At 48.6% G+C, this 22,516-nt stretch overlaps 1 protein-coding gene across 1 annotated transcript in view; it reads left to right on the forward strand.

Moving 5' to 3' along the window:
- The window catches only part of LOC142578657 (glutamate receptor 1-like), a 61,171-nt gene extending 40,324 nt beyond the window's left edge, over window positions 1-20,847 (forward strand). The window contains exons 10-15 of the mRNA XM_075688100.1: window positions 850-1,208; window positions 1,646-1,844; window positions 3,075-3,325; window positions 17,815-17,923; window positions 18,589-18,723; window positions 19,980-20,847. Of these exons, the coding sequence (XP_075544215.1) occupies window positions 850-1,208; window positions 1,646-1,844; window positions 3,075-3,325; window positions 17,815-17,923; window positions 18,589-18,723; window positions 19,980-20,057 (1,131 nt within the window). The 3' untranslated portion in view covers window positions 20,058-20,847. The remainder of the gene's footprint in view (window positions 1-849; window positions 1,209-1,645; window positions 1,845-3,074; window positions 3,326-17,814; window positions 17,924-18,588; window positions 18,724-19,979) is intronic.
- Window positions 20,848-22,516: the final 1,669 nt, after the last annotated feature.

Raw genomic sequence — 22,516 nt, forward strand, 5'->3', positions numbered from 1 at the left:
TCTAGGAAGAAGGTGCTTCGTGTGTGCCAAATCAAAACGAAAGCGGTGAAACGTTTCCGGACTTCACGATATCTTCACATATACAGTGAATTTAAGCCCGTGGTCTACGGCATACACTATTGATCGTTTGGACTCTTGATCGAAACATGCCGCAGATTACCTTCTCGCCGAGAGCTTTCGTGGTATGTTTATAACCCCGTTGCTGAACAGCGGAATGGTATATTTTTCTCTTTATTCAAGTGCACTTTCTGCGAATTCGTCCGCTCGTTCATTTCTAATTACGCCGGCATGACTGGGAACTCATTGAATTGCAATTTCGGGGCCTCGAGTTTCGCCAACATCTCAGAAATTTCTACGATTACTTCTGCTATTTTTTCTACTTCTGCACCGACCCTTCCACGTTGCAATAATATTTTCGTGAACGGTAAATAAACCACAGGCTGTCGGTTGGTTTCGTTTCTCGTTTATCGTAGATCTCCAAGTTACGAAACGTCAGCTGTAATATTTTCAAAAACCACAGTGTTGCTGATGTTGTGCGTACTTGGACTTCTCTTTCGTTGGCGTAATCATCAGCGCTCGGCATACTTTCGCTGTCGCAGCCTCACCAGGCGTTGAAGCTGGCGTCTCGAGGATACATTTCTTGTACGTCCGTGCCCACATACCATTATTCTTCTTGTTAGACATTCTCCAGCTGCACAGATAGGTGACGAAGTGCGAATTGTATTTTCGCGCGCAAAAGTGTACCAGCCGCGTATTCCGACTGTGCTTTCAACCGGAGCCCACATGTCGGCGAGCGTATGCGCCCGCAAAGGACGACGCTTGTCAGAGTCGACCATGTCCACCACGCAGGAAGTGGACATGGGCGTCGCCGCCACCCTGGTCAAGGCTGAGCGCCGCGAGGCGGTGGACTTCAGCCTGCCCTTCCTGGAGACCGGCACCGCGGCACTCGTTCTGCGAACCGAGCCCGTGCTGGGCCGCGGCATGCTCACCTTTCTGGCGCCCTTCTCGTTCGAGCTGTGGATCTTCTTCGTGTCCGGCATGGCCTTCGTCATGCTCGTCATGTTCCTCGTGAGCTTCTTCACGGCGCGAGCCTCTGCTGCTGCCGAAAAGCCAGGAGTCGAGCGGCACACGTCGGGCGCACTCTTCAAAAGTCTTTGCTACACGCTCGAGGCCTTCACGCCGCACTACATTGATTCGTATTACGCCAGGTGAGTCAGCCTCGAACGTGCGTTGCTCGTTCATTGTCGTCATAGTCGCACTCCATTTTATTTATATGTAATTGATAACACGTCTCCTACCACGTAGGAAAAGCCTTCCGTTTTCAGTTGTCATTACGTTACATGCACTTGTTGTTTCGCCGTCGCGAAATTTTTTTTGCGCCATCGTCTGACTATTTCGTGGCGCAGATCTGACAAAACGTGCTGACACGCTTTGCACGTTATTATCCTAAATAAAAGAATGGAATTGATTTCCTGTTTATTTACTCATTTACTATTTACTAGTAACTTTCGGTATGCGTCAATTTCTCGTTAGATTCTGAATTTCTTGGCTTCTGTTCCTTTTGAAGCTTCTCGCGCTGTCACCGTAAAGGCAGCACGGATGAAAATGTTTTGAAATCTAGCCCTTTTCGCTTCTTCGCGGACAGGTCCATCGCCGGGCGGTTGATCGGGAACGTGTGGTGGCTGTTCGTGGTGTTCGTGTTCTCTGCGTACACGGCCAGCCTGGTGCCCTTCCTCTCCACCGAGACGATGCCCCGACGGCTCGCCACCGCCGACGACCTCGCCGACCAGGCGGCCGTCGAGTACGGATTCACCAGGCAGTCGTCCGCCAGGAACTACTTCGAGGTAATTGGGAATAGCAGAAAGAGCAACACCCGGACTCGATAATGTATGCATTTGCGTATGTGCTTTCCAACATTACATATTCGCACGTGGTGCCAACGACATGTAAGCAGGCACGAATTGAAGTTTGATTTCCCATCAAACAACGGAGCAGGGTGAGTAAAAAGCCGCGACGGGAAAGCCGGTAGACAACGACGATCAGCTTAGTTCGTTATGCTTACTCCAAAATGCTAATAAGTTTTCCTTCCTGTCAATTGTAGGTTTGTACGTGGACTCAGTTGTCGAATTGTCGGTTCAATAGAAGGCTACCAGTATTGCTCACTCTGAGTGGGCTAGCTCTGCGCATGAGTTTTATTTTGAACGAGGCAGGAGAAGACTTGTTCGCTCGTTCCTTACAATTTTCTTCGGGGAGAGGGCACACAAAAGAGGCACAGGCAGTGTGTGACAAATCAGTTAACAGCGTGACAGAGGTGGCACTGAGGACGGCGATGGTGACAACGACACGGACACCGGAGTGATAACAATACAACCTCAGCGACGACAACGGTGACGACAGCAAGATGTCGCTTTGTCAACTGACACATATAGCAGCGATCGTGCAGCATTTGCAAGATGACGTAAGATTATTCAGACGTAACAGGGAATATGGAGCTAATCACAGCGCTTTGCAGTGATTGCGGAATGGAATAGAGATCAATTGAAAAGCGAGGATGTGATATTTTTGATAATAGATTTCATATATATGGTAACCATAATTGAAATAAAGCCGGCTGAAAGGAGCGCTTGTGTGTCTTCCTTTCGTCATGCGCTGCACACTGTGGCGTTTGAGAGGTGGCAGCGTAATAAGATATTTAAATGAGCAAAGCGCGTCGGTAAGAGCTGTCTTACTAGCGGTTACAGGAATGTGTAAAGCAAAGTCCGCCTATGGTGTGATCAAGTTGCAGGAGATAGTCAATATGACCAGGCTCGTGTGTAATACGCTCTGAAACTAGGCCTTTACGACCAAGTATTCGAGTGCTGTTGGAACCATTATATGAAAATCTGGCACGTAGTCCTGTACAAAGCTAGAAATGTGGGCACTTGTTTACAAATTGCGTCTTATAGTCGGTGTAATTACCATGTTGTGTTGATTGTTAAAATTATTGCTGTTAATTATTTGATACCGGCGAGCCACTCTGGCGCCGCAGGTGCTGCAACATAAGAAAGCTGCTGCACATCTCGTTCCCTTGGCAGAACCCGAACCTGAACTCCAGCGTGCACAAGCGCATGTGGGAAACGATGAACAGCAGGCCCCACGTGTTCACCGCCTCGGACGGCGACGGCGTGGAGCGCGTGCGCTCGTCGAAGGGCCGCTACGCCTTCTTCATGGACGCCAACAAGGCGGGCTACATTAGCAGCCAACGCCCCTGCGACACGGCCACGCTGGGAGAGCCTTTCGGCCGACGAAACTTCGCCGTGGCGCTGCCTAAGGACTCGGCGCTCAGGTGCGCTTTGAATTTTCCGCCTCAGTCGACGCGAGGGGCATTGTTCTTTGTGAATAGTTTTCAGCGCAAAGATACGCACGACACGAGGGAAGGCGCACAGGACGCGCCTTCTCTCGTGTCACGCGTTTCTTTGCGCTAAGTACTATTAACACGCAATACCAACTAGCTCACCAGTCTGTTTTGTTGGATATTATTCGTTGTTGAAGGAGGGGGAGCAAACAAATAAATGTGACATGTGACAATGAATGAATCAGGCGCTAACCTACTCCACACCAAAATAGAAACAACGATTAAATGGCAACATCCTAAATTGAGGTAAAATGGCTAGAAATGAGCCCAATTGATTGGTATGGGATAGCAACTAAATAAAAAAAAATAGAAACAGTTGCAAGTACAGGACTAGACAGGCACATTGTATAAAAGCCAACACAGCACAGAACGCATCTTGAAAAATAAGGGAAAGCACGGGGAAGGCGGGAGATGGAAATTCAAGACGATGAGCACAACGAGAACAAGGTGAAAGCAGGAGCCAACGTTTTGACAAGTGGACTTGCCTGGAAAACAAGTCCACTTGTCGAAACGTGGGCTCCTGCTTTTACCTTGTTCTCGTTTTGCTCATCTTCTGGAAAAATAAGGTAGCATAAATACTCCCCCCCTCCCTTTCGTTTTTTTTGTGTCCCTTAGTAGCCCCATTAGCTATCAACGTGGGGAACAACGTATGCTTTGATTACGTTGCGCTGAGCGTTACACTGGCAAAACACGCACGCACGCACACGCACACACACGCACACGCACACGCACACGCACACGCGCACGCACGCACGCACGCACACACACACGCACGCACGCACACACGCACACACACATGCACACACATGCGCACACACACGCACACACATGCGCACACACACGCACACACACGCACACACACGCACACACACGCACACACACGCGCACACACGCACACACGCACACACGCACACGCACGCACGCTCGTACCGCGATGTGTCCTCTCTGTGGCTTGCGGAACAACTACTCCCTGGGTGTCAAATTTAGCCTCCCAGTTTGTCGTGCTACCCAGCAGTATGCGACTTGCCTCTTTTGAAGTGGATACCTGTCACAGCGTAGGCGCTTTCACTGATGACACGTCAACCGAATCACGAGAGTACGGGGCGGGTACGCTTTGGCCTCCGCGGCCCCAACCCACGGGCCCCCCTGCTTTCAGCTTTAATCCCCCCGCTACCGCTTGGGTGCCCTCGAGATCTTGCGCCGCCTGCTTTAATATAACCTCAGGTGCTCTCCTGAGGCCTCCGTTTGCCGGTTACATGTGCCCTCCTGGCAGCAGTGCGTGTAAAATGTGCAATCTATCGTCGCGACTAAAGAATCGACCCACGACTTATACAACACCAGTCAGAACCTTGCCCCTTCAGACACAGCGATCACCAAATCGGGCGTCGTGCCGACTGCCTCGCCGCGCTGGCAGCCAGCGGCGAAGCATAAACAAACTGGACGGCACTCCGCCGGCTTGCCTAGGGGACAAACGCATACAACACGCGTTAAGAAACCTCCTCGGTTGTGCCTAGGCAGACTCGCAGATTCAAGGTGCACAGGCCCCCAGATTTTCTCTCTCGCACCCGCTCTTACTCGCGCCTGCGCAGAAACGTCAAGCGCAGTGAGAAGCGCCACGCCCCGCTGTACCTACTAGCAATTGTAAAACTCCACCTGGACAGCAGATTGCAATTGCTCGTTTCGTCAACTGAAGTTCCTACTCTCTTCCGGACCCATACTTCGCCATTTTGGCCTCTCTGCCATAACAGAATTGCACACCGACGCGAGTGGAATCGGCCTCGGCGCGGTCCTCGTCCAGCGTTTTGGTGACGCCGAGCATGCCATTGCCTATGCCAGCTGTTCGTTGAGCAAGGTTGAATAAAATTACACCGTCACTGATCAAGAGTGTCTCTCTGTCGTCTTTACAGTACAGAAGTTCCGCCCATATCTCTATGGGCGCGGCTTCACGATCGTTACTGATCACCATTCACTATGTTTGTTGGTTGGTCTCCGCGACTCGTTTGGCCGCCTTGCTCGATGGGCGCTACGTTTGCAGGATGTGACTTTGCAGTCCGTTACAAGAGTGGCCGACATCATGCGGACGCCGACTGTCTTTCGAGGCTCCCTCTACCAACAAGTGCATGTGACGCCGACAATTTCAATGAGTTTCTGGTTTTTCCGGACTTGGCCACATTCCGGGAAGAGCAGCGTGACGACTGAAGCCTGGATGGCCTATTCGCCTCAGCTGCTCAACTGACAGGTAACAATTGCTTTGTCATTCAAGATGGCCTGCTCTACAAGAAGAATTATGCGGAGGATGGTGCCCGCCCCGTCTTAGTGGTCCCTAAGACTTTGAGAGCCCACGTGCTCCATGCTATGCACGACTACTCGACCTCTGGGCACCTGGGTTTCACCAGAACATACCACCGCATTCAGGGCCGATTCTACTGGACTACCATGCGACGGGATATAGAAAAGTATGTGGCCAGTTGTAACAAGTGCCAGAAATTCAAGCGCCTTGATACTGCTCAGGTCGGACTCCTTCCTCTTGTGGTGCCACCATTATTTCCTTCGAAATGGTTGGAGTGCATCTTCTCGGCCCATTCCCGCGCTCAACAAACGACAACCATAGGGTTATAATCTGCGTCAACCATCTGACTTGTTATGCTGACAGCGCAGCGATGCCAACGGCCACGGTTTTTGATGTTTCGAGCTTTCTCCGGTTCTCCGTTATACTGCGTCATGGACCGTTATACTCCCTCGTTATACTGCGTAATGCACCGTTATACTCCCTCAGGTTATTGTGAGCGATCGTGGTCGCCAGTTCCTGGCCGTCGTAGTCGAAGAGCTGTTGCGTCTCTTTACTTGCCAGATTCGCCACGGCATCCCGTATCACCCGCAGACAAATAGTCTCGTCGAGCGCACTAACAGAACTTTGACCAACATGCTTTAGATGTACGTGGATTACAGGCGCAAAAATTTGGGATGGCATCTTGCCTTTTATCACATACGCCTACAACACTGCGAAGCATGCAAATACCGGCTACAGTCCTTTCTATCTTCTTTATGTCAGACCAACCCGCAGCTTCCTTGACACGATTCTACCTTTTACTCTTCATGCAGCCTCTTCTACTGCCCAGATTCTATGCCGCGCTGAGTAAGCACGCCGCATAGCTGAGCTCTGTACGTTGGCATCCCAGGACCACTCCGAGATCAGCTACGATTCACGACATAAAAATGTGTCGTACGACAAAGGGGACATGGCATGTCTTTGGACACCACTTAGCAAGCGCGGCCTGTGCCAGAAGTTTCTGGCTTGTTACACCGGGCCTTTCATCATCACCAATCTCCTAAGTGATGTGACCTATTCGACTTCTCGTCTCGTTTGTAATGACTACCGCTCTAAGAAGACGCAGCTTGTTCACGTCGCGCGCCTGAAACGCTGTCATCCCCGTGAATCCGAATCGACGTAACAGTTACTCGCCCAGCGGGCTTCGTCTGTGAAGGAAGGAGTGTTACGCTAAAGCTACAGCAAGGACGGAAGAAGAAGAGGACGAAGTACGCTTGTTTGCAGCGGCTCGGTGTCGGCGGGGCCCCTTTTTCATCAATATATCTTTAAATCAATGTACCACATCGTAACAGAATTACTGAAGGCAATAGTTCGGCCTGTTTATTTATTTAGGTTGAAAACGCAAGACCGGAAGTAGACAGCAAGGACAGATCTCGTCCACTGTCTCGTCTTTATGTCCTTGGGGTCTCGTGCTATAAACCTACAAAAGAACTTTCTTCTGGCGTCGGAGTTTTGTCACAGCTCCAATCCTAAAATATGGATTGAGAGCATTGGAGAATTTTTTGCTGTGACGCGGTGTTATGTCTGTTCCAGCCGGTGGGCCAATGTCACCCTAATCTTTATATACTTAGCTGCTCCTCCAATTAGCTTTCTTTATTATCATTATTTTTAGGTGCCGAAATCACGATCTCTTTATGAGGCCCGCAAGAAGTGGGCGATTCTGAATTGATTTTGACCGCCTGAGATCCTTTAACCTGCACCCGGTGCACGGCACACGAGCGTTTCTGCATTCTGCCCCGATCAACATGCGGCCGCTGCTGTGGGGACCGCTCCCACTACCTAGAGCTCAACTGTGCAGCCATATAAACACTTGGCTATCGCGGCGGGTGCTTGAAATGTTGCTTTTTACCATAAAGTGAGAACAAAAATACTTTGCATTTGTAGGAAGCACCCTGAACGCTCTTGAAAGGTTGGTAATTCTCTTGAAGATGTGACAACGTGCAACGGGACGTATTAGACAAGGCACCTATGTCTAGGCGCGCTGCCTCATAGCGTAGCAAGGGACAGGTTAGCAATAACGTGAGATGGAAGAGGTGATGCACGAACTCATAATGTTTTATCTTCTGCTATAGGAGATGGCTTACGAAGGGAGTTAGAGTGCAGAAGGAAAATATGAGAGGCAGCAAAATCTGACGAAAACATCAAACGAGAACATCCATGCATGTTTCCGTTGTCAGATGGGAACTGGGCTTGGCACCCGGAGGTGCCGCGTCCCAGAGCTTACATGTGCTCTTCAACCCAGCATCATTCAGCACATTGACCCCGGCAACCCCTCTCTACACGCGCCAACGGTCCTTCCAGGACAAGGGGGCTGCTGTACCTGAGTTACTGTGCCCAACACAAAAACAGCCATGTCGGTCTGGCGGGAATCTATCCCGACAGACCCTCGGATTGCCTTAACACAAAAGAGGTCAAGGCAAACAACCATGGAGACCACCAAAGCCATCCGCAGGGCAGCGCGATCGCACGACGAAAATGCGCCACGACTGGTTCTGGCTCTGGGTTCCACTAAGGCGAACAAAAACACGTGGATCGACTTGCTCACACGGCCAAGTCGAGTGACCTTAGACGCATGCTTCATAACTTAATGGAGAGCTTTCCACTTGACTCGTAAAAAATTACGGCAGGGAGCCCACACTTCGAGAAACTTCTCATATATGCGATGCCGTTCCCGGGTGAGATGGAACCACACGTCCTTCAGTGCTTTCGCAAGCACTGGGAGAAGGCCCGGCGCTCACCTCCCGAAAACTGCATCACAGCGTGCCAACCAAACTTGGTATGAGCACTCGACAAGCGACAAGAAACACGAACTGGTTGTCGCCTGCTTAGACAAAGGGTGAAGAAAACGAACTGTCGTAAACGGAACACCTGGGATGCTGAAAAGACTAACTATCCGTTTAAGAATAGCTGCGGGAAGCAAACACTGCGAAAAGATATGGACCGTATCCTCACGGCCACCACAAAAAGGGCACATTCCTCGAGTCGGGATGGCTGTGAAGGGTCTGTAGCTCACCGGCAGACAGCCCTGTGCCAGGCGGTACACGAACTTAGCTCGCCTGGCGTCAAAGAAGCTGGCCGTAATGAGCTTCCAGCTTGTCCTGTGGAAGGCTAGATCGTATCTTTGGCAATGCGGGGGCGACCTGGGGTGAGGATATATACTAGTTCTCGAACTGGAGTTTAAACTACACTGATGGCGGGGTGAACCTTTTGGAGGCGTACCAGAGAATTGACAGCCTCCGCATAAATGGTGGGCGGGTAACCCGAGCGAGGCACACAGGGAGACAATGTGCTTTGCCAAAACAAACGGACTGGAGTGCTAAGAAAAAAATAAGTAAATCTTCGAGTCAGGAGCACATCTGAGTTAGGCGCGACCTGGGTCCACCTGACGTGTAGTGCAGTAGACACGATGCCCAGGTTGGGAATCCTGAGTCCTTCCTTATCCTTTGGCAATTTATGAACTTGCCAAGCAGTTGTCTCTATTCAAAGAAAACGGAAGGTAACTCTTTCCAAGATAGGCTTGGTTCGGGTTGGGACAGGAGACAGACATGCTAAGTACGTGAGAAAGGAAAACAGAAGTGACCGAAGAATTGTCGCTTGAGTTGCCAGTGGACAGATCAACGCGCTGAATTCCTGAACCTTAGTTTCATTAAAATAGCAGCTTGGGCTTGTTGGTTTGCCGTCCTGGTGTTGACAACGCAAAACGTAGCTAACATCTTACAAAAATCGAAAAAGAAAATGAGAGCCCTTCCACTGTGCGAAGATGTAAGACCAGCGAAGCGGTATTGCTCAATAGCTATATTAAGTTCTATATGGTGGTCATGCTACAAAACTCGACATAAAATATATTGGTTGAATAAAGGCACAAATACATAAATTCGTTGTTTGTTTTGCCTTTTAAAAATATTGTTTTATTTCTTTAAGCTTCTTTTTCTATTTCTCCATTTCTTTCTTTTTCTTTGTTTCCTTTTTCCTTTTTTACATTTTCACCTTGTACATATACACTGACGTTTCCACACACATCGTCATAGACAAGCGAGGCCACAGCGGTATGTGCCATTGCACTTCGACCCTTTCTGCAAATCACCAGGATCGGCCCACATGATGATCTGTTTTTGTCAACATCTCGGGGGGGGGGGGGGAGACACATACTTCTCCAGATTCTAGCCATAGATAGCTTCACTGTAAAAGGTGCCTGTGGCTAATGATATGGAAAGCCTTCTCCTGATAGAAGGAGCAGATAATACCTGGACGTTTCCTTGCATTCGCCCGCAGGAGAAGGTCAATTCCTTACTGCTAAACCTTGAAGCCGAGTGGAACGTCCCTGGACTCAACATGCCTGGTGGGGGCCCAAAACAATGTTGCGCATTGGAATGAGTCGCATGCACAGACACTTTGTTATGAGCTCGTATTCGTTGCTCAGAAGTGTGAATGGACGTCATGCTCTTAGATTGGTGCTTCTCGACTAATCCTTACAAACGAGAGTGATTAGTCCCCTCTCTTTGAGACGCTGACAAAGTCCCTTCAATGGGCAGCCTGTTCATCAGTGATCTGAACTGCTTCCCTAACAGCTTCCAAAACTTAACGTAAAATTCAGCTGTCAAAATATCAGATCCTGGACTGCGATTATACTTAATAGACTTGAAAACCAAGACAAGCGCAAAAACAGGAACACAAAAACAAAAGAAAAAAGCGGTAAGAGCAATACAACGACACACCCAAGATGTTGAAGATACACAAAATCAACGTAACGTGGTCACTTCATACAAGCAAAATGCTTGATAAAAAGGTATACATACCAGCAGATACTGCGTGAAACAACGAAAAGCAGAACCAGACAAAATTTTACGCACTACAAGGAACTCTCTGCTAACCTAGAACTAAACCATTTGTGCAAGGAACATCAAAATATGGCGAGGAAGAAATAGCTAACATAAGGAAAAAGCGCACAATAACACAGTGGTGCCTATAACGAATGAGCAAGAGAACACTACGTTAGTACGTTAAAATAGTGTTTTAGTTTTGCTAGGAAATCATCATGACTTAGAGCTGATACGATTTTATTTGGTAACATATTTCAGTGATATATTGAGCTCTTTCTTTCCATATGGAGCTGCGCACAAAGCGGGAAATCCAAATGCGACGTCGCTGTCATTCGAAAACAATCTTGGCTGCATAGGGAGTTCCAATCGGTCGGCCGAAGTGAACGGACGTGTCGTCGGCGCGCTCCGCAACCGTCGAGACTACGCGACCTTCACCGACCGCCCTTGACCGCCCTTACCCGGGCCGCTTTCGCCGGGAGTCGTATGGGAAGCGGCTTTCTCGCCGTTTCCCACCGACCGCCTTTTCTTCCCGGGACTTTGTTGCCGCTCCACGCGCCTCTACAGCTCTGAAGCAGTTCCAACGCAGCTGCCCCTGCCGGGGCCATAGCTGCCTTGGCGTGTTTTCTACACCATGAACCAAGAGCGCCAAGCGACCAGCTCTTCCGAGGCCCATGTTCTAAACGGGCGTGCAAAGGGCCATCGACCAATTCACCGCTCTGTTTCGATGGAGCATTTATCTACCGCAAACTCATTTTCGAACGAGCAGAAGACGCAATCGGCGACGGAGAACGCCGACGCGCGTTCCTCGACAATAACGAAGACACCCGAGGTGGATACTGCGGGAGTGGCCGCCGATCCCATCGTCGCCAATTTTCCCTCCCAACAACGAGAGGCAGACACTCCGAACGGGGAAAGGATGGAGGAAGATGCTGCCCCGAACATTTACGACGACAAACTGACGACGACACAGGTGGCTGTTAGAAGACAGTCATACATAAGCCACGCAACCGTCAAACACGCGCTAAGACGCAACCCTCCGAGAACGTCTTGGGCATTGCGGACGCCTCCCAGCCTACCGTACGCAAGCGCATTCGGAATCAGAACCTGCCGCAACTTCCTTTGCACGATGAAAAGATAATTCTGCGGCCTCACGGAGGACTTTGTCTCGATAAGTGGACGCGCCCAGAACTCGCCAGTGCTCTATGGAGTGCTGCCGGCTTGACCACCGAGGATCGTCAGGACATCATATTCCGACTGCGACCTCAGCAGAACTTGGCAATCATCAGGACACCCCAGTCACACGTAGCCGACGCATTGTACAAGGTGAGGGAGCTGAACCTTGGTCAGCGGGTCTATCCCATCACGACATATTTTTGCGGCCCCAGACAACTCATGCAAGGGAATTGTTCCTGGCCTTTTGCCCGGTACATCGTCATCCAAGCTAGTGGATGAGCTTGTGGCTCCTGGAACTCAAATACTTCAAGCACGAATGATGGGTCAAACCAACGTTGCGTTGGTAACATTTGAAGGATTTAAAGTGCCTCGCTACGTGCGTTTCTATGGTGCCGAACTCCGCTGCTACCCACACCGACCCCGCCAACTGGTTTGCAAGATATGTCACAAGCTCGGGCATTGGGCTGATTACTGTCCTACGCCGCACGTGATCATTTGCGCGACGTGCGGGACTGACAACCCCCCCCCCGTCACATCCGTGCACCCCGCACTGCAGATCCTGTGACGGCACCCACCCTACAGCGGATCCAAACTGCCCGCGGCGTGCTAGGCAGACACTGAACAAAGCTTGGGTGCGGAAAGCTCTCGAGAAAGAGCAGCGTGAACTCCAACCCTCTAGCGACCCGACCACTACCACAGATACGGCAGAGACCCGAACGTCGCGCGCCCCAACGAAGGAGACCAGAAAAGTCCGGTCGGAGACCCATTCGAGCTCCCGTCGCAAGTTCCGGACCCGCTCCAAGTCTCGGTCCCGATCCCGCGAGGCATCGGTGCGCCTCCCAGAGAAGCGCCCTCCTTCCCCATTTTCCCGACAACCCTACAAGAAGTCCCTGCAGACCAACGCCCCAGCCAAGGTGACCCTGGTATCTTCAGGGGTGCAGCGGACCCCGGAGAAGAAAACAGCAATGGAGGCGCCTCGGGAGGTAGGTCGGGCGAAGGGTACCCCACAGCTCGCTCCGCCCAGTAAATCTCTCCCTACCTCTTACCCAATTACCAATTCGTTACCAAATCCCGATCCTCTAATAGAAACAGCCCGCCTACGTGGTGACATGGAGGCGCGCTGTGAGCGCCCACAAAAACAAATGGACGCGCTGGTGGCAGACATGAGCACTAGTATGCAGGCGGCTCTGGACAGGATAGAACGCCAAATGGGGGCCCTTCAAATAGGGATTACGGAGCAAGTAAAATCATGTATAGAGTGCACTTTCGCACGCATGCAAGTTCCTGAGCTTAGCGGTAACAACGAAAGCGCGCTTTCCGACCAGGGCTCTCGGCCGCAACCTTCAGATGTGGGCACCCGGCGCCCGCATCCCTATGCACGACCGCCTGCTTCCTCTCGCGATGATGATGGCACCGAGTAACGCGGAGCAACTAGTGGTGTGGCAGTGGAATTATGGGGGATTCCGCCGAAAACGAGGTTCCCTACAGCAGTATATCGCCACATCCACGAACCCTCCCGATGTCATCCTCTTACAGGAAGTCAATTGCACCCCTTCTTTATCCGGCTACAGCACGTTCTCGGGTTTCTCTCCTCTTGTGGGAGCCCTAGTTTCGAAACATGTTACATGTCGCATGCATACCACTAACATTGACATTCCTCACCAAATATTGGAAATAATTACGCAAGGTAAACGCAGCGAGAGTCTGTTTATACTCAATGCATACAGTTCCCGCCGTTCGCGAACGCACTGTTTTCAGCACCTACTAACAGAAATTGGTAGGTTTGGACGGGTTTGTGTGGTGGCCGGTGACTTTAACGCTCCGCATACTGCATGGGGTTACGTTAAATCGCAGGCTAAAGGGACTCGCTTATGGAATGCCATTTGTAACATGAGATACACACTCCTTACCGACCCAGAGCACCCCACTCGGATGGGCAACAGCGTATCTCGTGACACCTGCCCTGACCTTACCTTCGTGCGCAATACTGGCCCAGTCGTTGCGCACGGGCCTTTAGAGGAGCACCTTGGTAGTGACCACTACATTGTGGCGACCACCTTGTCATTACCGGGTGCGCGCAAGCCCGAGTGAAATGTGCGTATAACGGATTGGGCGAAATTCAGGGAACGTCGCCAGGACCCACCTGAGCGCCAAGGGTACGAACGCTGGCTTGACTCTCTCGCACAAGATCTAGAGGCCACCACGAGCACACTGCGCACCACAACCGAGACACCAGACACAAACCTCATCTTCATCTTTGGAACGCCCGCAGAGGGTTGACACGACGATGGAAACGACAACGCCTCAACCGCAAACTTAGGAAACGTATAGATCAAATTACACGGGAATCTCAGGAGTATGCAGAGATCCTTACGAGGAATAACTGGCGAGGATTTTGCGATCGCCTCTCAGGCACATTGAGCACAGCAAAAACGTGGTCGATTCTTCGCTCACTCACAGATCCCACCACAACAAAGGGAAAAACATTTCAACAGCTGCACATCCTAATGCACGAGTACAGGGACGATGTTTCGACACTCCTCAGAGAGCTAGAGAAGCATTTCATACCCACAGGCCCGCCGCCGCAGTACCCTGACTATCCTTATGTAGGCGAGGCGAACGAATTGCTAGATGCGGACATCACATCTGACGAGGTGCGGGTGGTCCTACAAGACCTACGCCGCAACACGGCACCGGGAGCCGACCACATCCGATTCAGCACCCTTCGTAACCTCAGTGACGCGGATATTAACCACCTCACCCATATCTTCAATGATTGCTGGCGCAAGGGCATGCTTCTCCAAGCATGGCGACACGCCGACATCACACTGATCCCCAAACGGGGCAAGCCTGTTAAGGTTGAAAACTTACGACCCATCTCCCTAACATCCTGCATTGGTAAGCTCACGGAGCATGTACTCTTGCGGCGTCTGCAGCCCTTCCCCGAAGAAAAATCATTCTTTTCTAACTGTCAATTCGGATATCGGGCTCATCTGTCTGCCAAAGATGTGCTTTTACAATTGCGGGAGGAGGTCATAGGACCTCCGTCGTCCGCCCAAACGAGAGCACTCATAGCCTTAGACCTAAAAGGGGCATTCGATAATGTTGAACATGACCTCATCCTTCGCAATGTTGCACATTCACACTGTGGATTCGTATGTACAACTATATCTGCGCATTTCTTCGAGATTGCACAGCCACCGTAGGAATGGGACCGCATCGATCCGGTACGATTCGCCTTGTAGGACGTGGGACACCCCAGGGCTCAGTTCTTTCCCCTACTTTATTCAATATCGCGCTCGCAGGGCTCCCCCGGCTACTCGACCATATCCCTGATGTCGCCCACGCTATTTATGCGGACGACATTACTATCTGGTCGACACGGGGTTCCGACGGAGCCATCCAGGACCGACTGCAGCAAGCAGTCGATACAGTTTCCGAGTACGCGAGAAAATGCGGCTTAATATGTGCTCCGGAAAAGTCGGAGCTCATAATCATTCGCCCCCTGAGCCGTTCCTGTACTCCCCCTATCACTGTGCACGTGGATGGCACACCGATACCACAGGTTAATCGTGCTCGTATCCTCGGCCTACACATCCAAGCGGATGGCAGGTCAAACTACACTGTTTCCCTTCTATCCAGACAGATTGAGCAAATTCTGGCTATGATCCGGAGGGTCTCCAACAGGTGCTCGGGCCTTCGAAAAGAGGACCTGCTGCGCTTGGTGGAGGCATGCGTGATCAGCCGCCTTACATACCATCTCCCATTTCAGCGGTTGACCCAAGCGCAACAACTTCGCATAGACGCAATGATTCGCAAAGCGACGAAACTGGCCCATGGCCTCCCCAACTATACTTCCACACACCGTCTCCTTAACTTAGGGACACATAACACACTGGGCGAGCTGCTGGAGGCACATTGGGTCAGCCATCGCCAGCGCCTCCTACTCACTTCTACTGGCCGCCATCTTCTCACACAGCTAGGATACTCTGTCCCACCCCTTGAGTCCGAAACGCGTCCAACGATCTTGTCGTCAGCGATACGCCAAGCACTAAGAATTCATCCATTGTCACGTAATGTGCACCCCGAGCATGACAAAGGGCGGCGCAAAGCGCGTGTACGATACATTGGCCGCATGCTTGCAAACATCCCGGAAACACACACTTTATACACGGACACATCACGCACTCAAGAGGGCTATACCTCGGTAGTTTTGGACGGCACCGAATCCCTGAGAGACTCTGCTGCAATGCGCGGAACAAATGCCGTTTACGGAGAAATTCTCGGTGTTGCTCTTGCAATTCGATACGCCATCCGTGTTCCTGAGGAAGTGTATATATTGAAAGACTCGCAACAGGCATGCCGGGCGTTCCTATCAGGACATGGCATCCCGAGAGCGGCGCACCAATTTCTCAAACAGATCCCGCAAAATACACTAACCACACCTTGCCGCATCCACTTACTCTGGACCCCTGGTCATACCTCGCTGCCGGGTAACGAACGCGCACATGCGGTTGCCCGAGAAATTTCCCTCCGCGCGACTCGGCGTGGTGAGGCGACTAGTTCAGAGTGGGGGGATCCCTTGCTCCGTTATAAAGACATACTTGCACTGCAAACCTCTTTCCTCCCTTGCCAACTCTCCTTTACCCCCTACGCAACAAAGAGCTGTGGGACGATGCCCTCCGCGATGGACCTCCCGAGGTCCTCCGAGCAGTGATACAACGGGCTCGAAACATCGCCGGAATCGTCTTAGGGACCCTGGACTGAGGGTGCCTCCCACACTGCTCTCGCCATTCAGATATTATTAATAAAGATGTTTTACTCTCTCTCTGCTGCATAGTGGAAAAAATATCCTCAAACAATGCTGGTCGAGTGTTATTGCTGCCTAAACAAAATATTATATTTTGCGTTCCAAAACCATAATATGATTACGGGGCAGGCGACAGTGGGGGTCTCCTGAACAGGTTTGATCACCTGGTGTTCTTTAACGTGTACCTAAATCTGAATGCACAAGCGCCTTTGCAATTCGCCCCGACGGAAGTGCGGCAGCCGAGGCTGCGATCAAACCCACGACCTCGAGGTTAGCAGAGCAACACACAGCGACTAAGCTGCCACTGTGGGTGTTATTGCTGTGTCTTCAGCCATGGGAAATTTTGAAAAATAATAAACTGTGTAAGATATTTAAAATCAATCGGAAACTTTTCATGGTCATATTGAAATGTTGGTCTTATTATTACATTTTTTGTGTATGTTTAGAAAACAATGGATGCTTTTACTTCTGGGACATGTGTGCAATCAGATTTTTTTCATTTTTTTATGAGGAAATCTCCAAGTCACATGCGGGGCTAATGTGCCTACATATACGATGCCGTGTGTTTTTTGTTTCTATGTGCACGAGTGCAGTGCTTGTGCTGCAACATCCAAGAGAGACCTCGGTTTTGTTTGTTCCAGGGGAAACGTTTTTTATCCGGGAACTATTAACAAGTTTGATGTAACGATATTACCCCATTTTTATTGTAATATTGGCAGCGTTCTCCTACCTTTCTGTTCCTCACATATCGTAAAGGAGGTGTAGCCGACGTGTTCTCAGGACACGAACGCCTATTAACGTATTTGATTAAAAAGCACCTTAAAAGGGGATGCTGTACACTCAGATGCTTTTGATGTTAATAAGTATATTCCTGGAAATAACTTGGTCTTTCTCAGTGTTCCCTAACGTTGGCGTTATTGATTTTTTTATTGTTACATCACCTAAAATACTTTGCGCGCGTCTTTCGTTAGGAACCGAAACAACTATTGCTACAAGGATGAAAGTGTGCATAACTTCAGCATTTATATTAGAGGAAAATCAAGCGTTATTTTTTTTTCCTTATCGCACTTCAAGAATGGTAGGCACGGCACAAGTTTTTCTGTACTCACAAGATATCTTAAATAATCGAATGGAACGAGCTTCTCTGCGTAACAAATCTTGATTGCACTTCATCTGCTATTATTTCACACACAAATGCACACAAAGCATGACAGAAAATATCGCATGCTGTGCTTGAGTGCACTAGTGCGTAGTTTGTGATTTTGCCCATCTATTTTATCTTCAACAGAATGCCTCTTGATGAAGCCATTGCCAGGCTTACAGAAACTGGGGAGCTGTTAAAGCTAAAGAAGAAGTGGTGGACTGAAAAATCTGTCTGTCAAGAAGTTTTCAGAAAGGTAAGCATATATAAGAATGGGTGTAAACACAGAATAGAGGGAATCAGGTGGGACCTCTGGTGCTGAAGTATAGTGTGCATGTCTCTCTGCTAGACTATTGTACTATGTTTCACGTTATCCCTCCACTCAGTGTACATAGGTGATGAATGGGGAAGACGTGCAAATATTGTGTATGTCTTCGCAAAATTGTGGTATCTTCTAAATATCTTTAATGTGATGTTCAGTGCTCAGCGAGTCTATAGCAGTCAATAACACTAATGTTCTTCAGCGTATTGGAGGCTTTGACTGCGTTATGCATTGCCTGCAGCTCAAGTAGTAAGACATCTGAATTTGCTGCCCTTGTAGATCTTATATGTCTGCAATACACATACACTTATCATATGAATGTATGTAAAGCTGGTTCTCTTTAATAAAGCCCAGCAGGAAAATAAGCTAATATATCATTATCTTCTGGACAATTGTTTTTTGTGAAGGCTCACTGACATGCTTTTTTTGAAATACTGCTGCATACGAAGGCACCTGGATATGTCACGTGCTTAATATTGAGGACGAACTTTCAGCACTTTGAAAAATTAGCGCTTATGTGGTTCTTTTGTTGGAACCACATAAGCGCTAATGTTTTGTTTGTCTTGATGGCAATAGCCTAACCGAATTTCTTCTTACAGGATGGCCTCGTGATGACATTAGAGAATTTCCTGGGTGTATTCTTCATCCTCGGCGGAGGAGTGGCGCTTGGCCTCCTTGTGGGATTCATCGAGATCGTGTACCGCGCGTGTGCGCGCAGTTCTTCATGCACCAAGGTGCGTACGAGAAGCCTCGGAATGAGCGGGGTCGCACCAGGCTGCTGTTGGTGCGTATCCGAAATGGTGCTGTTGCACTGACTCGGATATTGATTTGCAGTGTTCATTTCAGTGCTGACTTTAAGGCGACACGCGTAATGTTGGAATAGCAGGTGTAGGAACTTTTGTTGAACGGAGTGTACGGCAGGGGGGGGGGGGGCGTGTGCTACAAAAATTTAACTGCAAAAACGGTACAAATGTCTTCCACTACATGGATATTAGTGGGCACAAGTACTCATCTTTTTTAACTTGGCCACGCTACAAAGCAGATAGATTATCGAATATTGCACAATATTCTTTGACAAAGTATAAGCACATAGTTACCGACATGTATGCAGATTGCACAAGGTTCTCTGACAAAGTATAAGCACATAGTTACCGACATGTATGCAGATTCTGTGGTGCCTAGGGACGCAAAAATGTAACAACTATTCTTAATCCTTTACATGCATAACGTATTGCCAGAAATAGTTTGCCTGAGCAGCAGCGGGAATGTGACGTTCAGTGTGCTCAGAAGGTTTCCCCGAGGCAGCTCACTTTTCATCCAAAAGATCTCTGCACTCTCGGTGATCTGGAACGTAAAATGTTCGGTGCAAAAACATCCTCGCCAGACTTGTCGCATTGCCTACATTTTCTCCTTGAAATGTGCCCGGCCTCGATTCGAGGCCATAACAAATATTTCATATGGCAAAGGTGCTCTTCTGTACAAGTTGCTTATTGGCTTATTGGCATAGGATCTGTAGACGGCAACTTTTCTCTGACAGCCTAACTTATAACTTGGGTCTAATTGCGCATACCAAGTTTCCTCTAGCGGACGAAATAAATGTTAATGTTTGCAGTAGCATAGTACGAAGTAACAAGCACGGTACGGTACGTACGGTCGCGAGCAAGGCTCCACAAACCATGGCTTCAGTGATAAAGATTTCTTCTAGCACAGCCCTTCGGGGCAAGCTGGAGCTGTCTCAATAAACTGCATTGGTCGAACAGCCATAAGTACGTTGTAGCACTTGATGTCAGCCTGCATGCCTAGGTTCTGCAAAAAATTGTTCTTTTTTGGTAGCATCTGTGGTCCTCAGACTATCGCGCGCAATTGCGCGTAGGTGATTCATTCAGCCTATTTGTGCCGTGCTCGCAGCACGTGTAAGGCGGCTGGCACTCGACTTGTTACAGCCTGCAACCGGTGTACGTTAAAGTGATCCAAGTGCACATTTCCGCAGGGTGAAGATGCAGCGCCCACGGAAGAAGCTCAAATACCCGAAAAGGAGTACATCGACCAACCACTGGCCTGCGCGTAACTCTCCTGTTGGGGGCCGAAGCCGGAATCTACAACGTTGGTTCCGCTGAAGCCAAGACTCAGCATTTATCATGCCAGTGTGTGCAGGAGGCCGGAATTCTCTCCAGAAGTGTTTTTCTGAGCGAAAACCTAATTTTCATCCACATCCTTCGTTATGTTTTCATTTCACGTTCTTTGTTTTATAATGACAGCTTACCTTCACACGTACCGTGACTATTCTTTAATTTCAGTTATAATACCAATTATAAATGAAAATGAACGCTGACGCAATTATTGTGAAACACATTTAAGACAAAATTCATTTTGCAAGTTAGTTTCTAAAATTTCAAGGAGTCGATTTTGTCCTGTAAAGCCTTATGCGTTGGGAGGAGAAAGCCTTGATAGAGGTGTAGACCGAAGTGGGGGAATTTGGCCTCTGCGGCTTAACGCAAACCGTGTTTTAAATAATATTCATCCGTTGTAATTGCGAACTTGTATGCATGTCGTTAGCAAGTCTTATAGCACTTAACAAGACATGCTGTTCTTTTTTCTACTGTCACCCCACGCAATCCCTTCCACGTGTCGCTCTGTCATGCCGCACAATTATTTTCCAGATAATTGATTAATCCTACGACTGAAGCTGCCAACGATATGAATGTATACAAAGTGCATCTTTTTATACAGAATTTCGCAAACGCGAGACCAGTACTTGATGGTCAAATGCTCACAAGGTGTTGAACAAGTTTTTATCTATAGACTTCGTAGCTGTTTGCATGTTGTGCATATGAAAAGTCAATTGTTATATATCGGTGTCTTGTAGCATATCCATATTTCTCATATGCAGCATGTTTCACACAAGACAAAAGCAATGCTCCTCAACATATGCTCCACCCCCACTAATTTTGATGTTCAATTGGCATCAACTGTCTGCGTACTCGGTTGTTTTTTTTCATTCAAGTACATTTCTGCGGAAAACACGAATCTATGTTCAGTCCTCCGAACACAGTGAAAAACGCACGCCCAATAATATTGCCAAATCCATTAGGTGCTCAGCATTCAAATTCACTGATATTTTTGAAAGAATCGGTAGGCGTTAGACGATAGCGTTTATATAATTATTCGTTTTCGGATCTAATTTCCACAATCATCGACTTGTGCGTGCAAAAGCTTTGAATGTCTTGTTAACGAGAATGCAGAATCGTTTGTCGATATAGGAATGTTCTTACAACACTGCCAATATTACGATCTGCGAGTTGCTGTTCGCGTCATGCACTTCTATTTGGGAAAGTGGCACATGTGATGTCTTCCTCGCCTCTCAACCTATTTCTGGTGACCGCAAAGAACACAAAATTAGAGGTCTTCGTTCACTGGTAGAGCACCGTAATGGTGTGCATGAGAACTTCATGGAATCAATGAACTCCCTTGCTGTTTATATTAAATGGTATTTTTTTCAAGCGTACATCTACATAGCATAATGCAACGGAGACTATTTTGCAGGCGCTAGAATGGATCAACAGCAGGAGTTTTGTGCCGCTTGGAAACGCATAACCTCGAGTGATGCGTCTGCACAAAGGACTCGCCGCAACAAAGCTGCCCAGTGCGGTGATTGTAGGATAGTCAATACTTTCCACACGCGGGAATAGTTCGGCCCTGGCTAGAAATTGAAAATTCCCTCTTTGTTGGGCATTCGTTATCGTAACAATAAATATCCATGTTCTAAGGAATGTGAAGAAGTCCTTTCATGTTGTGCTTCACTTACCACCACAAAGGAATAGCCATCGGTGTTAAAACAACATAAAATCGCACGTACAGCTTTAAGAGGGGTGCTCATTTAGAGCTCGCCCTATATATATATATATATATATATATATATATATATATATATATATATATATATATATATATATATATATATATATATAAAAGCTGTCATTTGGATGCCACCGACGCTACTTCAATGACGTTTAGCACATTTCAAGGAAAACGTCGAATTGTAATATTCAGAAGCAAATTTCAATTGATGCGCCTATTTCTTTTTCTACAAAAATCTATTTGTGCCTTTGATAGTACCGATCTGACATGAACTCTCATCTTACAGATTTATTGCGTCTTCATTATACGCCCTAATATACGTAGTTTATAGAATTGCCAAAAGTTTCTTTGGTGTTGAGTTACAGAGTTCTAGACATGGCTGCTAAATTTTTTTTATTGACAGACGTAATTCGCAAACTTGCAACGTAAAACATTTCTTTTTCCAGCTGTCATTTTCTCTGCAACTAAGACATTCTTGGACCTCAGTTATTTGGACGATAGTCTCAGACCAACCTGCGCGTACGAGTTGTAAATAAACGTGCTGTTGTTCTGTCACAACTATATCTGCACTGAAAGTCGATTTCTAGCGAGTGGGATGTGGTGTACGTGTGCTTGTTTAGGGCTCATTGGATTTCTCAACCTGGTGCTGATCGGAATGGGATACTAAGA

Source organism: Dermacentor variabilis, chromosome 4 (genome assembly GCF_050947875.1).
Source record: "Dermacentor variabilis isolate Ectoservices chromosome 4, ASM5094787v1, whole genome shotgun sequence".
In the NCBI taxonomy this organism is placed as follows: Eukaryota; Metazoa; Arthropoda; class Arachnida; order Ixodida; family Ixodidae; genus Dermacentor; species Dermacentor variabilis.